The sequence below is a fragment of the Sminthopsis crassicaudata genome, chromosome 2 (genome assembly GCF_048593235.1).
Source record: "Sminthopsis crassicaudata isolate SCR6 chromosome 2, ASM4859323v1, whole genome shotgun sequence".
Classification (NCBI taxonomy): Eukaryota; Metazoa; Chordata; class Mammalia; order Dasyuromorphia; family Dasyuridae; genus Sminthopsis; species Sminthopsis crassicaudata.
The window spans coordinates 482,681,108-482,707,811 of record NC_133618.1 but is presented as its reverse complement, the minus strand read 5'-3'; the positions used below and the strand labels follow the sequence as shown (position 1 = coordinate 482,707,811).

Genomic DNA, 26,704 nt, shown 5'->3' with positions numbered 1-26,704 from the left:
ATAATTTTTCAAAGTTGGGGTTTTATGTATGACAAACCATAAGCTATAAAATTATGCCTTTTAAAGAGAAGGTATGTGATAGACATGAGGCTGAGGAAAGGGAAATCATTTTGTTGCCTTTGATTGTTCCAGGGCCTCAGAGTAGGAACCATCTGTTTTTTGCTACATGATGGAAGGAAAGAGGGGGAAGATGGTCCTAAAGAGGGCCTGAAATGACAGATTCAACAAAGTTGGCAGAAAATAAATTAGGTGCTTCCACTTTGTACATAAGAACAATTGGACCACATTACCCCAACTCTCAAGGTCAAATGGTGTTATACCCATCCCTAGGCTCATCTTGACCCTTAGTAGGTCTATTCATCTAAAATTTTTGTGACCATCAATAGCTCATCTTACTGAAAATGGGAAGAATATATAAGCTGATTCAAGAAACTGAGATTTGCTACCTTCAGTATAAGAGCATTTTGTAGAATTCAATTAAAAAGCAAAACAAAACAAAACAAAACAAAACAAAACAAAACATTACAGATGTAATGCTAATGAACTCAGGAAAGGATATGGTCAATTTTTTAGCACTCTGAGAGGACAGTCATTAGGACCTGCATGTATGAATCTTGAGACCTATGAGAATTCACCTTCATTTTGCCATCCTAGAGAGAGGCATAATGTTCTCAGGCCCTGCTAAGTATGTTCAAAGGAATATAAAGGTTCTCAGCCAGCATATAATGGAGTTTCTATTCAGTGAGCTGCTCTTGAGCTGTGAAAGTTGTTCTTACCAGGGCAGAGTTTGTATATCCATAGTGCACTCATCAGCCTGACTCTATTCATAACTGCCTTTTGCTTAGAAGAAGGCATGTGATTTCTGACTTTGCTTGGGTGTTGACCTTTTCATTTTGCTCTGTTGAGGAGTAGGAGGTGGGAAAAGGGCAACATCAGAAAATGGTACATTCAGACAGGGCTGCTGGGGCTCCTTTGCAGCCAGTATCTCTATTTTATTTAACCTTAAGTTTTTGGACAGAAGGGAGCTATTTTCTAGATGCACAGAAACAGGACTTAGGGTGACAGTGTGACAGGGGCTGAATTCTGTCCAACTACTTGTTGTGCACAACTAGAAGTCAGGGGATCTTATATGTAGTTACTGATTACAACACTTTGTGTTTTTCTTGGCAGTTCCTACGCACCAACTCATTCAGACTGAAACATCCCGGGAAGGATCAGTGACCTGGAGAACGTATCACACGTACATTAAGGCTGCTGGAGGTCTGGCATAAAACATCTCTGGGTTTAATTTATGCTTTAATGCTTTGTAAAATCGTTCAGTACACATCGTACAGTCTCTTTAATAATTACTGCTTTATAGTAAGGCTGTTAATCAATGTTCTTCCTGAACTCTAAAGTCAGATGAATTCAGTATTTCAGTGGAATCATTCTTTACCTCCAGTAGGGACGCCAGCCCATATTATTGGGAAAATCAAGTCAGCTCCTCGAATCAGAAGCAGACCAGCTTCACCTACTTAAAATGTAGTGTTCTGATCATCTAATATGACTGCAGGCAATTCAAAATAGTACCCGCTTTCACAACAAAATCCCCACCACAATGGGATGTGCCAAACTTGGAGATGTGAAATCTTTGTTGCTTATAATTTTTGCATTTTTCCTCTCAAGATCAGCATTCTATTTAAGAATTCTGAGGTTCCTCAATGAATGAAAAATTTTGTAACACTCCAGTGCCATAGGCAGACAATCAGGCCCAATTTTCCAATTGAAGGGAACAAATAAATCCAGTATGACAGTGCTTTGTGCACAGAATTTTATATGTGAACACTCCCATTGAGATGGTTTCCAATAGGTAGCTATAATTGAATGGGCAGCTGCAAACACTGCTTTGAACATTTAAAAGCCTACAAAATATTTGGATTCCAGGAAGACAGAAAAACCTGCCTTCTGTCATGTAAATAACTAGCTTGGGGATTTCCCCTCTCCCCCTCCTCTTCTAGGATATATCCTGTCCATCTCCGTGGTGTTTCTCTTCTTTTTGATGATTGGAAGTTCAGCCTTTAGCAACTGGTGGTTAGGTTACTGGCTAGATCAAGGATCTGGGGTAAGTTTCATTCATTTTATTTTTTAAAGAAGTTTAAGTAATAATGATATCTTCAGTTAGCCACCTTTACTCTCAATTTACTAAATACAAACATGCTTTTCAAGTCTTCACTAACATTTAGAGGCATAATTAAAAGTACTGTAAGTTGGGGCAAAAATAGTCCAGTGAGGGAGGGAAGGATCCAACCTTTGGGACAGTTACTTAGAAAAGATGGAGGTATTAGCCTTTTCCTCATCTGAGGCTGTGAGGGAAGGTGGGCCTTGTGTGGGATTCCAAAGGAAGAGGATCCAGAAAATGGGTGGTAGGATCTGTTCCACAAGCTAGCGGGGCAAGTGGTATAAACAGGATAAATAAACACCATTGCACACTTGGGATGGCAGAAACCACAGGGAAGAAGCCTAACCTCTATGAGGTAGTGGCCTGCTGCAAAGTTCCATGTGCCCCATGATCAAAACCAAGGAAGCCTCAAATTCAGATCCCAAATATTTGTTTTCCCAAGAAAGAATCTTGCCAAAATGAGCAATTTATATGAAATCAGGGGGCCTGACTTTGAGCATGTCACTTTGTCTTTAATGGGCCCCAGTTTTTCTTAATTAGCAAAGTGAAGTGGTTAAATTATAATTTTTGGAATCCTCTTATAGTTGGAAAAAGCACTAGGTTTGGAATCAGACCTAATTAGGATTAAAGTCCTAGCTTTGATAATTACTACCTATATCACCTTGTCCCCTCTGGGCATCAATTTTTCCATAAGTAAAATGAAGGTATTGGGGTAGGGGTCTCTCTGGTCCCCTGAAGCTCTAAATCTCATGAACCAAAAGTGTTTTTAAGAAGAAACAATTTTAAAAGATTTTTAAATATGAAAAAGAAGCAGTTTTCATAGGTCTTAAAATATAGCCACAAATGGGAATGACTATTTGCTTCCCCCCTCTGTATACTCTCAGAAAGTGGCATCTCCACCTTAGGCAGATAAATGTCCACTTCAAAATATCCTGATCAGTGATTTTCCATTTATCCCTACTACAGAATTCTCTGTAGCAGCCATAGTGAAATGCTGATTTGGTAAAAGGGTCAAATGCCCTCATCATGCAGACATCTACTAAATCCCAAAGAACTTTTGAAATTAGACACATCCTAGAAATTTCTACCAACCTTTGGGAAAACCAAATGAACCCATCTTTTTAGAAGTGATGCTTGGAAACAAAAACTCTTCATCCTTGGGAAAAGAGATTCCCAAAGTGATTTTATCTTTCCAAAGGAGAGCTTCAAGATACCAGGAGAAGAGATTTAGTTACTGACAGAACTCTTAAAGTCTTACCAGAAGACTGGAAAGCACTTATGAGGATTTTGATGTTATTTTCTCTCTTTACCCTTACAAGGGCAACTTGGCTCATAATATCTCCATATTTATGCATTTCCCTACTCCATAAATGATGGGTCTAAAACTAGAGTATAATGGAGTCTTCTTCCCCAATTGGGTCCTTTATAAGTTATACGTTGAAGAAAAAACTGAGTCTTTTATAAAGTAAAAGACTCATCCAAGGCAGCTAGGTGGTGTGGTGGATAGAGTACGAGCCCTGAAGTCAGGAGGACACGAATTCAAATCTTGCCTCAGACACTTAATACTTCCTAGCTGTGTGACTCTGGGAAAATCACTTACCCCCAATTGCTTCAGGAAAAAAAAGACTCATCCATCAATCTCATAATTTCCATTTGTTATTGTCATAAGCAATAAAAATGTTTAGAAAACAACCTGTGTTTGTTCCTTAACAGTCATACAAATTTAAACACACATTCCAGAGAAAATTAAAAAGGCATTTCTCCTCCTCCTCCTCCTCCTCCTCCTCCTCCTCCTCCTCCTCCTCCTCCTCCTCCTCCTCCTCCTCCTCCTCCTCCTCCTCCTCCTCCTCCTCCTCCTCCTCCTCCTCCTCCTCCTCCTCCTCCTCCTCCTCCTCCTCCTCCTCCTCCTCCTCCTCCTTCTTCTTCTTCTTCTTCTTCTTCTTCTTCTTCTTCTTCTTCTTCTTCTTCTTCCTCCTTTTTTTGCTGAGGCAATTGGGGTTAAGTGACTTGCCCAAAGTCTCACAGCGAGGAAGTGTTAAGTGCCTGAGGCAAGATTTGAACTCAGGTCCTCCTAACTTCAGAGCTGGTGAAGTGGGCTATCCATTGCACCAACTAGCTGCTCCCAAAAAGGCATTTCTAATCAGTGTATTATGTCTTCTTGGTTTGCCATCAGAAAGCTACATTCTCACTTAAAAGATTTGGGAACCAGAAAGTAATTTTAAGATCATAATGAGAATCCTTTGAATTTATTTTACACATTTCTCATAAGAGGTTCAAAATATTTTGTGCATGTTACCTCCTTTTTTAAAAATTAAAATAGGCATACACACATATACATATATATCTTATTTTGTAGGCAGGAAAACTGAGACTCCAATATGTAAAATGACTTCTCCAAAAACATTTATAGCAAGTAGTAGTGATGAATGCTCTGGTATGCCATTCACTTCATGCTACTTTTAAGTTGATCTAAGCTATTTCACAACATATTCAATTTGCTTCCTTAGTGCTCTCATGCCAAACACAGCTGAGATTACAGAGGCCAAAGGGATGAATTCTCTTTGGGGCTTCTGTCAGCTATCCAATTACTTTTGAAAGATGCAGTTGTTTGTTTGCTTTTCTCATTAAATGGCAAAACCTAATGAGCATATGCCCCTACACTGAGAAATGGTTGCCCCGGATTTCTGGTCCTCGAGACACAAATATAAAAGTTGATAGCCAACTTTATGTTATCAGACACAATTCAAGTTTTTAAAATCTATCCTATCCTCCTTTTCAGTTTCTCCTTGAAATGCTCTTTTAACCTTCCTTCCCTTAATTTGTTCAAAAGACAATTCAGGTGCATCACCCATTTCATGAATTTCTTGTCTGTTTTCTTTTCACAGATGAACTGTAGATCTCGTAATGAGACCACTTGTCAGAGTAGTGATATATTAATGAATCCCAATCAACCCATTTACCAATCGGTGTATGTGGCAAGTATGATGGCTGTGATCATTTTCAGCATTATAAAAGGATACATTTTCACCAAGACAACTCTAATGGCATCTTCCAAATTGCATGATAGAGTATTTGAAAAGGTAGGGCTGAATAGGGATTTTGTAAAATCAGAGATTTCTGGGGTAAGCAGCTATGGTGGAAAATGAAAAAAAAACACATGGAATTTCTTAAACTGAGTCTTGAATTTGCGTCATTGATGTACTATTTATTTGAGCTTTGTTTTCCGCATCTGTAAAACAAGGATGTTGGGAATAAATATTCTGATTTCCAGGTGGTATAATGGAAGGAAAGATTTGTAGTCAAGAGGCCTGGGATACAAATTATGCCTTGGCTGCTAACAATCTGTGGGGCCACATTTAGCAAGAACTATGACATTAGATGTTCAGACTAGGTGAGCTCTAAAGAGTCTTACAAGTTGGGCAAGCTGCTTACCCTCTTTGGCTTTCAATTAGCTGTAAAGTAAAAAGAGCCTTGAGTTGGAACCTCAGTGTTCCCACTGGTAAAATGTTGGTGTGGAATGAGATGATCTCTCTGGTATTTTTCAGCTCTCGGTTCTATAATACAAATTTTAGCAAAGTAGTTTTGAGGTTGCTCAATGACACTGGAACATTGCACCAAAGATCACTATTCCATAAGAATTCCTGTATTTTTCCCTCACAGATCTTAAAAAGTCCAATGAGTTTCTTTGACACAACACCCACTGGCAGGCTAATGAACCGTTTTTCCAAGGACATGGATGAGCTGGATGTGAGGCTGCCATTTCATGCTGAGAACTTTTTGCAGCAATTTTCTATGGTGTTATCTATTCTAGTTATATTAGCAGCAGTATTTCCTGCTGTACTCTTTGTATTGGCTGGCCTAGCTGTCATTTTCTACATTCTCTTACGGTAAGTTGTTGCTGCTGTTTACTGAGGCTTATTTAGGAGTGTAATCAGAGATCCTTTGCACACTAGTACTATGATAGCCATAAATACTGTGTAATAGTTAAATTATCTTTTAATTTTACCCAAGTTATAGAATAAATCAATTTTTAAAGTTTCTGTCAAAGAAAAGACATTTTCTGAAAGATATTTGCTCTTAATGTCAGAATCAAGTTTCAAATATCCCAATCTCATCTTAGGAGACTCTGGCTCATATCTCAAGGAGAGGACAGAGACAGCTCCAGAAAAATTAGGCTTGGTCTTCTCAGAACCTAAGTTTTCTTCTCTGTAAAATGATACATAATGTGATTCCTAAGAGCCCTTCCAGTTCTGGCATTCTAATCTTTTATTGCTATATAAATGAACTCCTCTTTGGAAAAATACATCAGTTTGTCTAAAGATGGACAGTCTTAATGAATAGTGGAAAAGCTTGGGGATCCCACTGATTGTGTCTTGGAGCAGAAAGCCTAGCAATAACAGATTAAAAGGAAGAAGCATCAGGATGGCTTGAGAAAGCTAAAACAGTTTTTCTTGATCTCTCACTCTTATAGAGCTATGAACTTTCTTGGCTCTTAGCTATGCTGCTTCCTAGTTGTATGATTATCAGCCAGTCACTTAACCTTTGTGGTCTAGTTTTCTCATCTGAAAAAAAGGAGGTAATCGTTTTACTGCCTAACTCATTATTACCACCATTATCATTTATTTCTCTTCTCTATCCTGGGTCATTCCCATCCCTAGCTGTACTTAGTTTGACCAACTATCTCTATACCTTTATCATTAAAATTTAGCCAGAGGGAGTGAGGACACTGAAATGTGTGACATAACAAGGAACAATTTCAAGAAACACTAAAGCATCCCTTGATTGGGAAACAGAATCTGGTATAAGGCCAGAAAATGGCCTAATTCAGCTAATATCTTTAAACATGGCTGGGCCAACAGAAAGGAATTTAAGTATGTAAGCTTTGGGGGTCCTAAGACTGATAAACTCTAAGGAAAAAAGCAGTGCGTTAGAAGGTGCAGGCTTTCAAACACTTAGCTCTTAGTAAGCTAGGAATTCTAATTCAGTTTAATTGCAACATACAGCCTCTATTATGTGTGGTATATATAGATATATAGAACTTAATAAATGTTTGTTTCCCCTTTCCTTCCTTGTCCATGGCAGAGGCATACAGAGGTACCTTTTATTTTAATATTTTTCATTACAAGTCATGATAGAGTATTTAAGAATATCCTTCAAAGATCAGCTTCAATTAACTGTTAGAGAATGGAAGAAGGAAATAGTTGTAGAATCTATTCAAGATTGTGTTTGGGGACTAAGAATTTCAAACTCACCTTGCACATTTTATTTATTTTAATCCTGTTTTAATCTTGGAAAAAGTTTGGTTTCAGAATTGTAGGTTTCTACAATATGATTTCATCTTATCCTAGGGGTAATGACTTTGTCATTGACTGTAACCAAGCAAGTAAAACCTATTCCTTTTTTAAGTAAAAGAAAAATCTTGCTATCAATATGACGACTTTTCTCTAATCCTTCCTACTGCTCAGATTCTGTGCTCTAGCTAAGTACAACTAGAAAGAAGAATCTAGGGAATGAGAAACGACTCATGATAGAAAATAATAGAATGTTAGAACTGAAAAGGAATTTTAGAGATCATCTAATCCAATCTGCTCTTTTTGCAGATGATAAAACTATGGTCCAGAGAAATAAGAGTGTGTGTGTGTGTGTGTGTGTGTAAAGAATATACACAGACAACAAGAAAATGGTATTTACACATATATATTGTATCTAGGTTATATTGTAACACATGTAAAATGTATGGGATTGCCTGTTATCGGGGGGAGGGAGTGGAAGGAGGGGGGGATAATTTGGAAAAAATGAATACAAGGGATAATGTTATAAAAAATTGCTCATGCATATATACTGTGGAAAAAATTCTAAAAAAAAAGAATATACACAGAATTATTACAGTATGCAGCCTATTACTCAAAGTCTTATGCTAGTCAAGGACAGTACTAAGAATTGTAGAACTAGTCTGAATTTCAGATACTTCAACATCAGTACAGTGGATATATCCTGTTTTGAAGCTTGGATCTGCAGACTAATCATAGTGAGTTCTATAGAGGGAAGTAGCCTGGTACAGTGCACAAAATTTTGCATCTGGAGTCAGAACAGGTTCATACTCTGGTTCTGACATTTCCACTTCTGTAGCCTTAGGAAAATCACTTTTCTGAGCTCTGGTTTCCTCCCCTGGAGAATGGTAAGGATGCCATTTAGGCTATTTGCCTCAAAGCAGAAAAAGAGTAATCTTGGCCCTAGAAGAGGCTTTTGTTTAGTATAGAATACATTATATTAACTTGACATTAGGAAAAACTCTCCAGAAATATACTTCAGCAAAGCCATACTGATAATTTCCATGAAAGAATACCTCAAAAAATCAAGTCAATTTTTTGCTTCAGTTGATGTACCTGGTCCTTCTAGTGTTAACATAAAAGGATTAAAATTAAAAGGAGATCATGTAGTCCAATCCTTTCCTTTTATACATGAGAAAACTGAGGCCCTGAGGAGAGAAATGGTTTGCCTAATATTATATATTGAGTAGAAAAGGCAGAGATCTAACTCAAGTCACCTGACTCCAAATTCAGGGAGATGTTAAAGACTTGGCTGATAAAGCACCAAACATCTTGATGAAATCTTTAAAATGCAGATACATCTCTCAATTGCTGAATGAAATATTTGGTTTTTGCACAAGTGTTTACCCCCATATAGCAAGGGAAGAACAATTTGGATCATCAAAAAAAGAACCACAAGCAAACTGACATTTGGCTGTTTGTATTTCCTTTGCAAAGCAGAGTAGGTCAACCAACAATATTTTTGTTTTGAAGAACTGCAGTTTTCTTCTTTAACTGCTAAAGTCTTGTCAAGAAAGAGGACCTGTCAAGTTGTTTGTCCTTTGTGCTCAAAGGGGACCATGACATAAGGGAAGTGATACCATGACATGCAAATGACATATATGGAACACTCTCACTGGATTTTGAACCAGAGAACTTGAAGTTGGGATATCAACTCTGCTACTTAGCAACTGAGTGATCTTGGGCAAGTTACTTGCACTTGTACTCTCCTGACCTCAGTTTCCTCCTCACTAGAATGAGGGTGCCAGACAAGATGAGTGCCAAGGTCTCCTCTAGCTCGAAAGCCTATGATATTGCTAGACATTTGAAAACTGTTAAGAGTTTAAGGTTTACAAACTATTTTCCTTATAAAAATCTGATGAGAAACTTATTTCCTATTTCATAGATGAGCAAACAAATTCGGCCATGAATTTGCTCCTCCCCTCCAGCTATCAGTATACCAGACAAAGCTTCCTGAATTATCTCACAATTTCATGGGATAGAAATTGATGATATTTGGGTCTTTTATCCCAATTTAGTTTTAGCTGCAAATCTAAAGGTTGATATAAATTGGTTCTCAGGATCTCCCATGTAAATGTTAGCTCACCAGGTGGTGGTCACTTCCTGAGGATGCTCCCAGTGCCCCCAAACATAGTCTTCCTTCTTTCTCTGCTTTCTTGTAGAATTTTCCACAGAGGAATCCAAGAGCTGAAGAAGGTGGAAAACATCAGTCGGTCTCCTTGGTTCTCTCACATAACCTCCTCCATGCAAGGTCTGGGCATCATTCATGCCTATAATAAAAAGGAAGAATTTATCAGCAAGTAAGCACAAATAGTAACCTGTAGTCATCTCAGTCTTGCATCTGTCATAAGTTAATAGGAACAAATGACACTTCAGCACTCAGTTCTATCTGTTCAGAGGGCTTTGACCTTCTGTAGCATTTATATAGCAGAGGATCCAAGAACCCCAGGCTCAGGGATTAAAAGCCAGCCTGAGGCAGTGGTAATGACTGGGTCACTAATTTCTCAAACAAGCCACTGTTTCCATATGCAGTATAGAGTTAAACATAGGAGTACTACCTCTAAATAAGGAGGCCTTTTTCCTGTATAGAGCTAGCCTTTAGTGAAACTGAGTTCTTGGTACAATTTACCTTTGGCAGCATCCTACCTTCATGTCCCTTCAGATTTCTCCGTTGGCCTCCCATGTGCCTCACTTGTATAGAACAAACTCTAAAGTGATCTCAAAAAAGAAATCTACAAAGCCATAGCTAATAGAGACCTCAAGACCAAGCTAGGAGACTTAAAAATGAATCCCTTTAAAGGAGGCCAAAGCCAATCCTGGGGCTTTAGGAATCCCAGATCTATGAGCTTCTTATCAAAGTACCCTGACTTCAATCCTACAGCTCCTTCACCTTATATTCCTTACAAAACTTTTCTGTTCCACAAACTCCAAATTGAAGTTTCAAGCCTTCTAAATTTTCCTAACCCCTGAGCCAGCTTGACTCACTGACTTAAAACTCTAAACTCCAAATTCTAAATCTGATGCTATGAATCAAAAGAACAAATCAAGGTTGAAGCAAATAAAGTACAAAGAGAAATAATCTACTTAGTCCCAAACCTTAAATTATTCTAAATTAAAGTTCATTCAATATCTAGCCTGATCAGCCTGGTTCTCTCTAGACTGAGCATTATCAGAACTTTAAATAAGAAGAGGTCCTAGCAATTCACCAACTTGGGCTCTCTGGATTAGGCTCATTCATTTATTCTTCTACACTCATGTTCACTCCTAGCCAAATGAGAACTCCCCAATGGTAGGCACTAATGGAGTTTTACCTGCAGTACAATAACTAACTAACCACCCCATTCCCAATTAACCAAGGGACAAAGAAAGAAATTCCAGCAGGTAATTAAAATAGTTCCCATTTCTCAAAACCAAAATAATTTAACTCCATATATTTATAAAAGAGAACCATATTCTTTTCTAATACCAATGGTGACATTTTTGGTATTGTCATAGGCAGTAAAGGGAGATCTTTAAAGGAAAATGACCTTGTTTAGCATCATCTTAAATTGCAAGAAATATGCAGCCACTTCTCTATGCTACCTGCACATACATCAGGACTGGATTACACTGAGTTCTTTACTATTTATTGAAGCTAATTTACGGCCTCACAAAGAATTTAACAATTGCTTACAAAGAGTAGTGGGATATGGGAATGAAGTGCTTTTCTGTACAAACCAAATCTTTCAGATTCTTTAGGATTCTTCTATTTAAAACAGAGGTTTCTTTATAGCCATAAAATGCTTTTAATGTAATACCAAAGAAATTGAGGCAAGACAGAGATTGGTTAATATTTAACATGGAAAGTTTAGACTAGCTGATGGGACTCATGTCCAAAGCATTCAGCACCACGGAGGCAGGGAATTTAGGATTTTAGCTAATTAGGATTTGCAAGCAGTATCAATACAGAAGCCGAGAATGCTTTTTTTTTTTTTTTTTTTTTTTTTTTTTTTTTTTTTTGCAGCTGTTATCTTTACTTCAGAGAGAGAACAGGGAGAGGAGTTGACTTGGTATTTAAAGCTTTTGAATTGTGGCTTAGGCTCTGTCAGACAAGGGAGGAGGACCATTCTTGGGTAGATAGGGGGTATAACAGGTTTTTAGGCAGGAGGCGAGATGGCATAATTTTATGCCAGGGTAGTTTTGGACAAGGATGGAATCAAAGTGGTAAGCACCTGGATATTGATTTTCTTTTCTATCCTTCATTGTCATAATGGTATGTAAAACTCAATTTCCAGTCTTAATGGCAAGGAAGGGGCGGGGAGCAGCACCCAACATTAACTCTTAGTTAATAGTTTTAGCAGAGTGGAAGGCCTGAGAAACAGCTCTTTCCCCTGTATTTTGGGGGCTACTGCAAAAAAGGACTTAAAAAGTAGTGTTTCTCTTCCCAACCAACAAATTAGACCTCATGTCTTCTATAAAATACTCAATCCTTTATATCTGAAGCCTCACTATTTTTCCTTTAAACTATTATGGAGATAAGAGAGGGAAAGAACCAGAAGCCAAGAGGATGAAAGGGCTGAGAAGAGGGGTGAAAAGTATCCATTTTTAAAAATAGGGTTTTTGAAGGTAAAACTTTTGTGAACCCATAAAAAATTAGAAAACAAGCTTGTATTAACTACTGGGTTATTGGGTTTATTATTGATTTCCTCAGTGAAATCTAATTTTTGAAATATGATCAAACTGAAATTTTTATCCCAGCTGGTTATTATACATTATCAGTTTGGTTAAAAACATTACTAATCATATAACCTGAAACTTTTTTTAATTTAAAAAAATTGTAAAGAACCTATGTTTCCTTGTCTCACTCAGATTGGATGTATGGAGTATAAATCTAGTCTTGGTCCCATTTTGATTAGCACAGAATTCTGACATAGTCATTCCAAGTTGGGTCAGTCTGCCATCCCTACCCCAACTCTCCATTAGGCAACTAGTAACTCCAGCCAAACTTAATGTAGACACCATGCTCAAAAGTATCAGCCAAGCTTTAGTCTTGCATCACCAGGCTTGATCATATAACCTAAAACATACCTGTTTTGTGTTAGAGGGAAGAGAGAAATGAAGTTATCCTCATCATCATGTATATGTCAACACTTAGATTAAACCTCTGACTTCCTACAATTTTTTTCTGCCAGAGTTTCTTATGAAAGAGCCTTAAAGAATATTTTATCCCATACTTTTTTAAATAAATAAGTGACTGATGAGTTTTCTTGACAAGGGTTTATCTCACATCATATACTTCTAAAGGGATTTAAATTCTAATTCTAATAAGTTACTTCAGAAAATATTCTCAATTTGAACCCCAGATGGTTATTCTATATCTTGTGAAACCATGAAGATAATGCCTGTCATCTCTTAATAGCTTTATAGACTGTCAAATGAACTTTTGGAATTTATATCAATATAATAGAAACATCATAGAAGTTAAAAAGTTTTTTTTTTTTAACTAAGCAATGGAGAAAATAATTTAGAAGAAAAAAGAGGCAATTATTGCAAAGCTAGTCAAAAGACCAGTCTGGGGATATTTAAAAATATGTGATAGTTGATGTCTGTCTACATTATATGATAGCATCATTTTTAAAAATGAGCTTTCTTACATGTTAACAAAACAAAACATGTTAACTCAACATGGTCTGAAGATTTTAAAAAGGACAGAAATGGAATCACAAAATCTTAAGCATTGAAGAGGACTTTAGAAGCTATTTAATATGGCCTGCACACTTCCCCTTTACAATATCACTTGAAAACTAGTATAGGGAAGTCATCCATCTCCCAAGCAGCCGTTTTCTCTTGGATAGTCCTAATGACAGAAAGGAACTAACTATTGAACATTGGGATAGGGCCATGAAATAAGTGGGTTTTTTCATTATATAGAAAATGCTCTATGCTTCTAATCTTTATTAAGCATCTTTTTGTAGATGTAGAAAAATAGTATACTTCAATAATCGAAATTCTCTATTCTAAGATTATTTTTCTTTAAACTTTATTTCAGGTTTAAGACATTAAATGATGAAAACTCCAGTCACCTCCTATATTTTAATTGTGCACTCAGGTGGTTTGCACTAAGAACGGATATTCTTATGAACTTAGTCACTTTCATTGTGGCCACACTGGTGGCTCTGAGTTACTCTTCAATCAGTGCTTCATCCAAAGGTTTATCCTTGTCCTATATCATCCAGGTAAGATCTGACCTGAAGTTGGACTTTACTTCTATTACTTGGTAATAGAAGGGCAGAGAAGGTCCTTTGACACACTTTTCCCTATTCCCTGATAACCACAATTGTTCTTGCTTAATGAAATGTGCTCAGTTCATTTATGTTCAGTTGTCTCCTTTCATTAGTTCAAAGGTAGTATCCTCCAATCTTGTCAAATCTAGGTTTTCTATTATTAGTTTTCCAAAAATCATGGTTTTTGCATTGCCACAGAGTTATAGTAAATTTCACATTTGATGAAATCTATTTTCTGATTTTATTAAGTTCTTTTTAAGTAGTGTCTAAATTAAAACTACTTGAGACTTGTAAGAGAGGTTACAAATTGGACGTAAATTTTTGGCTTTGTCAAAGTGACAGAAGTAAGGAAGGAAGAAAGAAAGAAGGGAGGGTGGAGGGAAAGGAGGAAGACAAAGACAAGGAGCAAGGGAAGAAGGGAGGGAGAGAGAAAGAAAGGGAAGAAGATAAGTATTAAATGCCTACTATGTTCCAAGCTCTGAACAAAGTGCTTTACAAATATCTTATTTGATGAGTAAGATAGATGTTACTATTATAGCCATTTTGCTTTTAAGAAAACTGAGCAAACAAAGGTTAAGTGCTTTGGCTAGGGTTTCATAACTAGTAAGTATCTAAGGCCAGATTTAAACTCGGGTTTTCCTGACACCAAGGCTAGTTGCTATACCAATATAAGAATTTAACCCAAATTGAAATCACAGAAGAAAATAAAATCAGATATATTTAACAAGTTTGTTGTCTCCTGTGTAGAAATACCCCAAAAGTCAGACATAGCTTCTTTATTGGATACTTGAATAAAAAACTATGTGGATATGAAACATGTGTTAACATACATGTAAAATATTATATAAACATTTGTAAACACATGTATGCAGCACAACTGGGTATTATTATATATATTTGTTTATACATAAATATAAACTCAGAAAACATATATATATATATGTATACATACATATATATATATGTAGTTTATATATTGAAATTCTAAAGAGGAAAGGATTTTTTCTGAGTTGGAATAATCAAGAAAGACTTGATTCATCCCATTATTTTTATCAGTGACTTGGGATAAAAGCATAGGTGGCATGCTTATCAAAGGGAAGAGGTAGATTTGAGATGAACCTTGAAAAATGAATAGGACTTGAATTAGCAAAGAGAAAGGGGAAGAGCATACAAACAGGAGATAATATAGCATGAGCCAGACAATGAGGACTAACCTTTTTCAATTGAAGTGGAAAGGGAGCAATAAATAAATTTGCATTACTGGATCAGTGTTCACATTGAGAAAAGGTAGAAAATGGTTGGACAATGTGGGGTCAAATTAAAGAAATGCCAAGATAATGAGCTTAATGTGGTAAGCAACACACAACTATTTTACATTTTTGTGCATGGAAAACAGTAATTCACTCACAATAGGACTTTAGGAAGTTGAATCTGGTGGCTGTGGGAATGTGAACTGAAAAGAAGAAAAAGATTATTTAAGACACTATTGCAGAAATCTCAATGGACATCTCTAATGGCCTATAGCTGAGGTTATTGAAGTAGAAATGGAGAAAGAGGGAAAAAATCTGAGACATGAAGGAAAAAAAATCTCTGATTTGACAAATAACGAATATAGTTAATTTCTGAAGTAGAAATAATGGTAACTTTGTTCATCCCAAATTAGAATTTGTAATAAAAGAGAAGAGAATTTGTCATATGTACACCCAAGATTTTAAAAAATTAGATGTCAAAGGTTGGAAAATAGATATGTTCCCTTAGCATAAAACTTCACAGAAGTTAGTACAATAGGGATTATCAATGCAATGCTGAAGATACAAATAAAATAATTTTGATGAGCAAGAAAAGGAGAAACTGTTTAAAAAGCTACATTTTATAGATACACAGAGAATTCATCAGTCATTTTTTTCTTTTTTCTTTTAAAGACACATGTAAAAAGATGGAAGTAAGATTAGATTAACAGCAGACGAAAATAGAAGCATAGTATATAAGTGTCAAAATAGGATCAGGCACACTAAGGCTAAGAACTAATGCTGGTAGAGAATGCTGAAAGCACAAAGATCATTTTTATTTTTAGTAATGGTGGAGTTAACAGGAAGATTAAAGAGAATGGAACTGCTACTAGAGCAGGTAGAGATAGAATAATGGAAAAGATTCAAGATATAGAAGGAAAAACTCAAATCAAATTTATCTTATTTTCTCTACTAGTTTCAGACTAGGAAGAAAAGAATAAAAATAGTTAATAGGTATTTCTGAAACCCAAGATAAGTGAGGAAATAATAAGGAATGACCTAACTACTCTCAGTGAGTTTAGATGAACAGGTCCAGACAAACTACATAGCAGGATTCTAAAACAACTGGTAGATATGAGTACTAAGGCATTGTAAATGACTTAGGAAAGATTGACAAAAACTGGGAAGGTGCTCCAGGACAAGAGAAGGGCAAATCTACTGACTTTTTTTTTCTAAGTGGAGGGGATAGTGTCTATATACTGTAGACTTGGCAATGACCAGTTCAACTCTTGACAAAATTCCAAACTGTCATATTAAAAGGATGTTTTTTTGAGATTTTAAACAAAGGAGGTAGTAATAAATAAGAGTAACATTCTCTCCTTCCTTCCGGAATGCCAAGAAAATGACATTCCTAAATACTTAAATTTGTATACCTAAATTTCTTAGCAAAACATTACATAAAATTATTTCACACTTGCCTTGTGAACAAGATGAAGAGAAGTGGTTTTTTCAAAAACACAGTAAGGTATATTCAGAACTGGTTGAATGATTGAATCCAAAGAGTCCTCATTCAAAGATAGGTTTTGACTGGTGCCCCAATGCCCTGTCTGTGCTCTTTAATATTTATGTCAGTGGCTTTGCTGAAGGCATCGACGGCATGCTTATCAAATATGCAGTAGATAAAAACTAGGAGGCAGAGCTAACATGATAGAATTATGATACAAAAGAATTCGGAAAAGCTAGGATGATATATTGAATCTAATAAAATGAATATGAATATAAGAAAAATTTAAAGCTTCAACACTTTAGGAGAAAAGAAAATCAACTTGAATGACATGCTTTCTATGTAAGAGGTCCTGGGTAAAAGATTTGGGAATTTTACTAGACTACAAACTCAAGATGAGTGAACAGTATGAAATATAAGGCGGAAAAACAAGGTGATCTTTAAGTGAGGCATAATAACTAGAACAAGGGAGGACAGTATTATATTCATTCAGCTCTGGGTACTACAATTTGGAAAAGACAATGGGAAGTTGAAGGTAACCAGAATGGTAAGGGGACTGAATACCATTCAATCTAATTGAGTTCAATAAACATTTATAAAATGTTTACTATGTGCCATTTAATCCCTGAACCATAGTAGACAATATTTCCTTAGCTGTGTGACTCTGGGCAAGTCACTTAACCCTGACTGCTTCAGAAGGAAAAATGTAATTGGAAAATATTTCACAAAATAAATTCAATAAAACATAAGATTACAATTTAAAACTTGTCAATAGATGGCCCAGAGATCCTTTTGCATAGCTTAGTCGTTCTGTCTCTATTTGACTAAAACCACTGATTTTGATAATAAACTCATGAATAAAATCTTTAAAAATTTTTAAAATTTAAAACTTAAATAGAAAATAGGAAAAAACATGAAAAAGAAAAACATTGTCATATGCACCACAAAACATAAGAGTTGATTAAAACTATGTAACACTTTCCATTTCAAGAAAGCATATATCATAATAGAACACATTGTATTCAGAATTGTCCATCTTTGCTTCTTTACAGATTTTCTTTTGTTTTCTGCTGCATAGTTTTTACTTTATTCTTTCTTTTCCCCTTCTCCCTTACCTCCTCCAAGCAGGCTACAGTTAAGCATGGATAATATATTTATGTTTACATGCATATACACATACATATATGCATATACACATAATACATACTCATATACTGTCCCTGCTAACTCTTTCTTCTTCTACTCACTAGCTTGCCTTGCTATTAATTAATCTATTTCTATTAATCTCCCCAAGGATCCTCTAGGTATCTTCTTCCCCTACCCTTTCCCAACCTTTTTATCTCATGTGTGAAATCCTATGGAGAAGGATGACAGCAGATTATGAACAATACTGCCTTTTTTTTTTTTTTTTTTTAATAAGAAGCAGAAGTTAAGGCCAAGTTTAAAAGAGCTTAGGGAGATGCTCACAAAGATGGAAAAGACTTTCTTGTAAACATTGTTGGATTCTTTCTAATTTGTTGTGCTACTCTTTTATGGTTCACTGAGTCATGACTGCTAATTGTGTTTTTCTCCTCCATTATATCCTTTTATACGCTTCTTCTCTTTGCTTACCACACCACTCTTGGGTTCATTGTTATCCTTTGTTCTTGAAGAGGACCAACATAATATCATAAATAGTCAATGATATTAGGATTACCAGGTGAGAACTCAGGTTGTCTGGACAGGGACAAGGTGAGAATTCAGGTTGACTTGACAGTTCTCTGGTTCAGACCTTTGGTTTGGGCCTTTAAAGGGAGTTTACACCTTAGGAATTCTAAGAGGAGTAAGTTCATTGGTTGGAGTACTTCTTCCCAGAAGCCCTTGCATTATCCCACACCCATTCTCTGGGAAGATAAGAGGACAGCACTCCAGAGATAGGAGAAGTCTCTGCTCTACATCAGGCTTGACGTGACTCTCTGCAGGAAGGGAAGTCACTTCTCTGGACGAGAATTAACGGCAACTGTCTGGAGACAACGATTCTCTACAGGAAGAAGAATCTGTCCAAGAGATTTGAGTTGACACAGCAGATCTCCTCCCAGAGAGCGATCAGCAGCTTCTGGAGATGACAGCATGTTACAATTGGTGCCAGAGAATCCTTTTCAGGATTCATATTTGCAATGACAGCAGCAAAAGAGACAGCCCGAGTGGTCACTGAATTCCTTATACAAGCATTTGCAATTATGCGTATGCCACAAGCAATAAAAACAGACAATGGACCTGCATATATGTCCAAACATTTTGCACACTTTTGTGCTCAGTATAAGATTTTACATACCACGGGCATACCCTTTAATCCTCAAGGGCAGGCAATAGTAGAGAGAAAAAACAGAGATATAAAGACACTCCTCCAAAAACAAAAGAAAGGAGGAGCCACAGGTAACCCTAGAGAACTTCTAAATTTAGTTCTCTATACCATTAATTTTCTAATTTTTGACAAAGATGCACTGGCTCCAGCAGACAGGTTTTATAACCCACCAGAAGGGCAGTGTCCAGTGCGAGCAGCTCCACTGTCCTTAGATAATCGCCAGGTGATGTGGAGAGACCCAGAAAATAGTGAATGGAAGGGACCAGATAGGTTAACTGCCTGGGGGAGAGGGTTTTCTTGTATTTCTTCAGCAAGAGAAGGAATCAGATGGGTGCCAACGAGTTGTATTTGCCTTGTCCATCAGAGAGAGACAAAAAAAGAGAAAGACCTCAAAATAAAGGGTAAAATCTAAGAAACATCTGACACTGAAAGAGCATGGCTAATAAGACTGTTAAAGAACTTTAAAAATCAGCAAGAATCATTGGACTTCCTAACACAAGATGAGACTAATGGACAGTAGACTTATGGACATTTATAAAATTTCAATTTATGATTATTTGATCATGTTATTTGTTATATACTTCTAGCATGTATTATGTTATTATGTTACTATGTGCTTATGTAATTTATGTACTTATGTATAATACCTCCCATATTGATGGATTTATGTTTCAAGGTCATGACTATCCTATGTTCTAAATCAAAAGAAAGGGAGAGATGTTAGGATTACCAGGTGAGAACTCAGGTTGTCTGGACAGTGACAAGGTGAGAATTCAGGTTGTCTGGACGATTACAAGGTGAGAACTCAGGGTGACTTGATAGTTCTCTGGTTCAGACCTTTGGTTTGGACCTTTAAAGGGAGTTTACACCTTAGGAATTCTAAGAGGAGCAAGTTCATCGGTTGGAGTACTTCTTCCCAGAAGCCCTTGCATTATCCCACGCCCATTCTCTGGGAGGATAAAAGAGGACAGCACTCCAGAGATAGGAGAAGTCTCTGCTCTACATCAGGCTTGATGCGGCTCTTTGCAGGAAGGGAAGTAACTTCTCTGGACAAGAATTAACGGCAACTATCTGGAGACAACGGTTCTCTACAGGAAGAAGAATCTGTCCAAGAGATTTGAGTTGACACAGCAGATCTCCTCCCAGAGAGCGATCAGCAGCTTCTGGAGACGACAGCACGTTACACAATATGAATACTGATCACTCAGTTTAGTTGGCAAAGACTCTTTTATCAGCTCTACCCTCTGTCTTAGGCCCCACCTCCTCCTGTTTTCCAGTAATAGTGAATTTCTACATCTAATTCTGGTTTGTGTGTGTTTTAAACCCTCCTTTGTCTGGTTCAGATAGTGAGGTTTGTGATCTGTCTCCTTATCCATCACCACCCTCTCCATGTTTATTGTATACTCTTTTTCTCACATATCTCTATTATTAGAAATTATAAAATATTGTCTTATTTTATTTTTCACTAGTTTATACCTTCCTCCTTTTCCCCCCTCTCTTAAAACTAGACCTTCCACTTGTTTTTCTTTGTGAAGTCTTTGTAATTTTTACAGACAGTGAGACTTTGAAGAGACACATTTTTCTTCTTTGAAGTACATTATAATTAGTCTCTTCTACTTGTTAGAATGTATTTGCCTTTCAAAGTCTCTCTTGTCTTTTATGATTTTATTTCAAAGATTCCATTCTGCACTGATCTTTTCATCAAGGATGCTTGCAAGTCTTTTTTAGTAAGGGTCTATTTTTCTTCCTGTAGTTTTTCAGGATAAGTTATATTTGAATTGTAAAGCCTTTTTTCTTTTTTACTATTTGTAATGTTTAAGAGCACCTCACCTTTTTAAGTTCAAATCTGGCCTCAGACACTTACTGTTTGCCTTAGTTTCCTCATCTGTAAAATGAGCTGGAGAAAAACATGGCAAAATAGTCTAGTTTCTTTGCCAAGAAAAAACTAATGGAGTCACCAAGAGCCATTGAAATGTCAGGAATACTTCTCTTTGTACAGTAGTTGTTGCTAAGTCTTTTTGTGATCCTTTTTATGATTTATTGGTATTTGAATTCTTCAATACCGATTGGCAGTATTTTTAACTTGCAAGCTCTGGATTTTGGCAATGATATTCTTGCAGTAGAGAGGGGATTTAGTCTGGGGTTTTATTTAGGGTTTGATCAGTAGATTCACTCTTATTTTCACTTTGCCTGCTGATTCTAATAGATTCTAATAGACAATAGTTTTCTTACATCTTGAAATATGGCATCCAGGTTCTTTGTTAAGTTATGATTTTCAGGAAGTCTGACAATTCTTAAATTTTTTCTCTTGTCAGGTTTTATAGGTCAGCTTTTTTTTTTTTATGCTATTTATTTATTTATTTTTAATATTTAAGTGATTTGCATTTTTTTATTATATATATATATTTTATAATATTATCCCTTGTATTCATTTTTCCAAATTACCCCCCCTCCCTCTATTCCCTCCCCCCGACGACAGGCAATACCATACATTTTACATGTGTTACAATATAGTCTAGGTACAATACATGTGTGCGAATATCATTTTCTTGTTGCACAATAAACATTAGAATCCGAAGGTACATGCAACCTGGGCAGACAGATATTAGTGCTAACAATTTTCATTCCCCTCCCAGTGTTTCTTCTCTGGGTGCAGCTACCCCTGTCCATCATTGATCAACTGGAAGTGAGTTGGATCTTCTTTATGTTGAAGATTTCCACTTCCATCAGAATACATCCCCATACAGTATTGTTGTTGAAGTGTACAGTGATCTTCTGGTTCTGCTCATTTCACTCAGCATCAGTTGATTTAAGTCTCTCCAGGCCTCTCTATATTCCTCCTGCTGGTCATTTCTTACCGAGCAATAATATTCCATACCCTTCATATACCACAATTTACCCAACCATTCTCCAACTGATGGACATCCATTCATCTTCCAGTTTCTAGCTACAACAAAAAGAGCTGCCACAAACATTTTGGCACATATATGTCTCTTTCCGCTCTTTAGTATTTCTTTGGGATATAATCCCAGTAGTAGCGCTGCTGGGTCAAAGGGTATGCACAGTTTGATAACTTTTTGGGCATAATTCCAGATTGCTCTCCAGAATGGCTGGATTCTTTCACAACTCCACCAGCAATGTATTAGTGTCCCAATTTCCCCACATCCCCTCCAACATTTGTCATTATTTGTTCCTGTCATCTTAGCCAATCTGACAGGTGTGTAGTGGTATCTCAGAGTGGTCTTAATTTGCATTTCTCTGATCAGTAGTGATTTGGAACACTCTTTCATGTGAGTGGATATAGTTTCAATTTCTTCCTCTGAGAATTGTCTGTTCATATCCTTTGACCATTTATCAATTGGAGAATGGTTCGGTTTCTTATAAATTATGGTCAGTTCTCTATATATTTTGGAAATGAGACCTTTGTCAGAACCTTTGTTTTTAAAAATATTTTCCCAATTTGTTACTTCCCTTCTAATCTTGTTTGCATTAGTATTATTTGTACAGAAACTTTTTAGTTTGATGTAATCAAAATCTTCTATTTTGTGATCAATAATGATCTCTAGTTCTCCTCTGGTCATAAATTCCTTCCTCCTCCACAAGTCTGAGAGGTAGATTATCCTCTGTTCCTCTAATCTATTTATTATCTCCCTCTTTATGCCTAAATCATGGACCCATTTTGATCTTATCTTAGTATATGGTGTTAAGTGTGGATCCATATCTAATTTCTGCCATACTAATTTCCAGTTTTCCCAACAGTTTTTTCCGAATAATGAATTTTTATCCCTAATGTTGGAATCTTTGGGTTTGTCAAAGATTAGATTGCTATAGATGTACCCTTTTTTGTCCTTTGTATCTAATCTGTTCCACTGATCTACCGGTCTATTTCGTAGCCAATACCAAATGGTTTTGGTGACTGCTGCTATATAATATAGCTTTAGATCAGGTACACTTAGACCACCTTCCTCTGAGTTTTTTTTCATTAGTTCCCTTGCAATTGTTGACCTTTTATTCTTCCATATGAATTTTGTTGTTATTTTTTCTAGGTCATTAAAATAGTTTCTTGGGAGTCTGATTGGCACAGCACTAAATAAATAGATTAGTTTGGGGAGTATTGTCATCTTTATTATATTCGCTCGGCCTATCCAAGAGCACTGAATGTCTTTCCAATTATTTAAATCTGATTTTATTTTTGTGGCAAGTGTTTTGTAATTTTTCTCATATAATTCCTGACTTTTCTTTGGTAGATGGATTCCCAAATATTTTATACTCTCAACATTTGTTTGGAATGGAATTTCTCTTTGTATCTCTTGCTGTTGCATTTTGTTAGTGATATATAAAAATGCCAAGGATTTATGTGGATTTATTTTGTATCCTGCCACTTTGCTGAAATTTTGAATTATTTCTAGTAGCTTTTTAGCAGAGTCTTTGGGGTTCTCTAAGTATACCATCATGTCATCTGCAAAAAGTGATAGTTTAATTTCCTCATTTCCTACTCTAATTCCTTGGATCTCTTTCTCGGCTCTTATTGCCGAGGCTAGCGTTTCTAGTACTATATTGAATAGTAATGGTGATAGTGGGCAACCTTGTTTCACTCCTGATCTTACTGGGAAAGGTTGCAGTTTATTTCTATTGCATATTATGCTTACTGACGGTCTTAAATATATACTCCTGATTATTCTAAGGAATAATCCATTTATTCCTATACTCTCAAGAGTTTTTAGTAGGAATGGATGTTGGATTTTGTCAAATGCTTTTTCTGCATCTATTGAGATGATCATATGGTTCTTATTAATTTGATTATTAATATGGTCAATTATATTAATAGTTTTCCTAATATTAAACCAGCCCTGCATTCCTGGAATAAATCCTACTTGATCATAGTGTATTATCTTGGAGATGATTTTCTGAAGTCTTTTTGCTAATATCTTATTTAAGATTTTAGCATCAATATTCATTAAGGAGATTGGTCTATAATTTTCTTTCTCAGTTTTCGATCTACCAGGTTTAGGTATCAGTACCATGTCTGTGTCATAAAAGGAGTTTGGTAGGACTCCTTCATCCCCTATTTTTTCAAATAATTTATATAACATTGGGGCTAATTGTTCTTTAAATGTTTGGTATAATTCACATGTGAATCCATCTGGCCCTGGGGATTTTTTCCTGGGGAGTTGATTAATAGCTTGTTCTATTTCTTTTTCTGAAATGGGACTATTTAAGCAATTTATCTCCTCCTCTGTTAAACTAGGGAGCCTATATTTTTGGAGAAAGTCATCCATTTCACTTAAGTTATCAAATTTATTGGCATAAAGTTGGGCAAAGTAACTCCTTATTATTTCTCTAATTTCCTCTTCATTGGTGGAAAGATCCCCCTTTTCATTTGTAAGACTATCAATTTGATTTTCCTCTTTCTTTTTTTTGATCAAATTTACCAAAGGTTTATCTATTTTATTGGCTTTTTCATGAAACCAACTCTTGGTTTTATTTATTAATTCAATAGTTTTTTTACTTTCAATTTTATTGATTTCTCCTTTTAATTTTTGTATTTCGAGTTTAATTTTTGGTTGGGGGTTTATAATTTGGTCTTTTTCTAGCCTTTTAAGTTGTAAGCCCAATTCGTTAATCTTCTCTTTCTCAATTTTCTTCAAATAAGCCTCTAAAGATATAAAATTTCCCCTTATTACTGCTTTAGCTGCATCCCAAAGATTTTGATATGATGTCTCATCATTATCATTATCTTGGGTGAAATTGTTAATTGTTTCTATAATTTGCTCTTTCACCCAGTCATTCTTTAAGATGAGATTATTCAGTTTCCAATTACTTTTTGGTTTATTTACCCCTAACTTTTTACTGAATGTAGCTTTTATTGCATTGTGATCTGAGAAGAAGGCATTTATTATTTCTGCCTTCCTACATTTAATTTTGAGATCTTTATGTCCTAATATATGGTCAATTTTTGTATAGGATCCATGAACTGCTGAGAAGAAAGTATATTCCTTCCTATTGCCATTCAGTTTTCTCCAAAGGTCTATCATACCTAGTTTTTCTAATGTTCTATTTACTTTTTTAATTTCTTTCTTGTTTGTTTTGTGGTTTGATTTGTCTAAATCTGAGAGTGCAAGGTTGAGATCTCCCACTATTATAGTTTTACTGTCTATTTCTTCTTGCAGTTCTCTTAACTTTTCCTTTAGAAAGTTAGATGCTATACCACTTGGTGCATATATGTTTAGTATTGATATGGCTTCATTATTTATGCTACCTTTCAGCAGGATATAGTTTCCTTCCTTATCTTTTTTAACGAGATCTACTTCTGCTTTTGCTTGGTCTGAGATAAGGATAGCTACCCCTGCTTTTTTGGCTTTACCTGAAGCATAATAGGCTCTGTTCCAACCTTTTACCTTTACTCTGTATGTATCTCCCTGCTTTAAGTGTGTTTCCTGTAGACAACATATTGTAGGGTTCTGCTTTTTGATCCAATCTGCTATTCGTCTCCGTTTGATGGGATCGTTCATCCCATTTACATTTACAGTTAAAATTACTAATTCTGTGTTTCCTGCCATCGTATTATCCCCAGATTATACTTTTTTCCCTTGACCCCCCTGATCCCCCTCCCCGATATTTAATTTACAGACCCCCCTTGTGACGCGCAACCCTCCCTCTTTTTTTTTTTTTTTTTTTAGGATCTCTCCCCCCTCCCTCCAAGTCCCTTCACTTATTCTCCTTTTCCTTTCCCCTTTTCCTCTCCCCCCTTTTAATGAGGTGAGAGAAAATTCTCTGAAAAACAAATATGTTAATTATTTACTCTTTGAGCCTCTTCTGATGAGAGTAAGATTCACACAATGATTCTCCCCCTCACTAAGTTCCCTCAGATATGGTGTATTTTCTATGTCTCTTCCTGGGATGTAGTTTCCCTCTTTTTATCACTCCTTCCCCTTTTTCTGAACCGACCTCCTTCCCTTTACCACACCCCCCTTTTTTTCTTTTATATCAGTAAAATCAAATTATCCTTGAGTATTTTTTATATACCCACAACAGAGTTACAGTTCTCAAGGGTTCTGTGTACCTTTTTCTGTTTCTCTTCAGTCTTGTGGATGTAGATCAAATTTTTTGTTTAAGTCTGGTTTTTTTCTTAGAAACATATAGAATTCCTCTGTTTCATTGAATGACCATCTTCTTCCATGGAAAAAGATGCTAAACTTAGCTGGGTAGTTCATTCTTGGTTGCAGTCCTTGATCTTTTGCCTTTTGGAATATCAGGTTCCAGGCCCTTCTATCTTTTAATGTGGAGGCAGCCAGATCTTGGGTGACCCTTATTGTGGCACCTTGGTATTTAAATTGTTTTTTTCTAGCTGCTTGCAGGATTTTCTCCTTTGTGTGGTAATTCTGCAGCTTAGCCACAATATTCCGTGGTGTTCTTTTTTTAGGGTCTATTTCAGAAGGAGTTCAATGAATTCTTTCCACATCTACTTTCCCTTCTGTTTCTATTATCTCTGGACAGTTCTCTTTGATAATTTCCTGTAAAATAGAATCTAGGCTCTTTTTTTGGTCATAGTTTTCTGGAAGTCCAATAATCCGCAGATTATCTCTCCTAGATCTATTTTCCAGGTCTATAGATTTTCCCAATAAGTATTTGACGTTGTTCTCCAGCTTCTCATTTTTTTTGTTTTGTTTGACTGATTCTTGGGTTCTCTGTGAATCATTCATTTCTATTTGTTCCATCCTGACTTTTAAGGAGTTATTTTCTTCTTTCACAGTTTTTAGTTCTTTTTGTAAATGCCCAATTTCGTTTTTAAATGAATTATTTTGCTCTATTGAGTTTTTTTCCATTTCCCTAATTTTTTTTTTTTGAGAATTATTTTCTTTTTCCAATTCAGAAA

The 26,704-nt window shown here is 36.1% G+C and overlaps 1 protein-coding gene across 6 annotated transcripts in view; it reads left to right on the top strand.

Moving 5' to 3' along the window:
- The window catches only part of ABCC12 (ATP binding cassette subfamily C member 12), a 77,215-nt gene that overhangs the window by 33,770 nt on the left and 16,741 nt on the right, over window positions 1-26,704 (top strand). For all 6 annotated transcript variants that reach the window (XR_012486816.1, XM_074293317.1, XM_074293316.1 and 3 more), the window contains 6 exons: window positions 1,171-1,260; window positions 1,998-2,101; window positions 5,044-5,238; window positions 5,819-6,045; window positions 9,651-9,788; window positions 13,517-13,703. Coding sequence is in view for 5 of the 6 variants with exons in the window: in XM_074293317.1 (XP_074149418.1) it covers window positions 1,171-1,260; window positions 1,998-2,101; window positions 5,044-5,238; window positions 5,819-6,045; window positions 9,651-9,788; window positions 13,517-13,703 (941 nt within the window). In the remaining variant the exon portion in view is untranslated. The remainder of the gene's footprint in view (window positions 1-1,170; window positions 1,261-1,997; window positions 2,102-5,043; window positions 5,239-5,818; window positions 6,046-9,650; window positions 9,789-13,516; window positions 13,704-26,704) is intronic.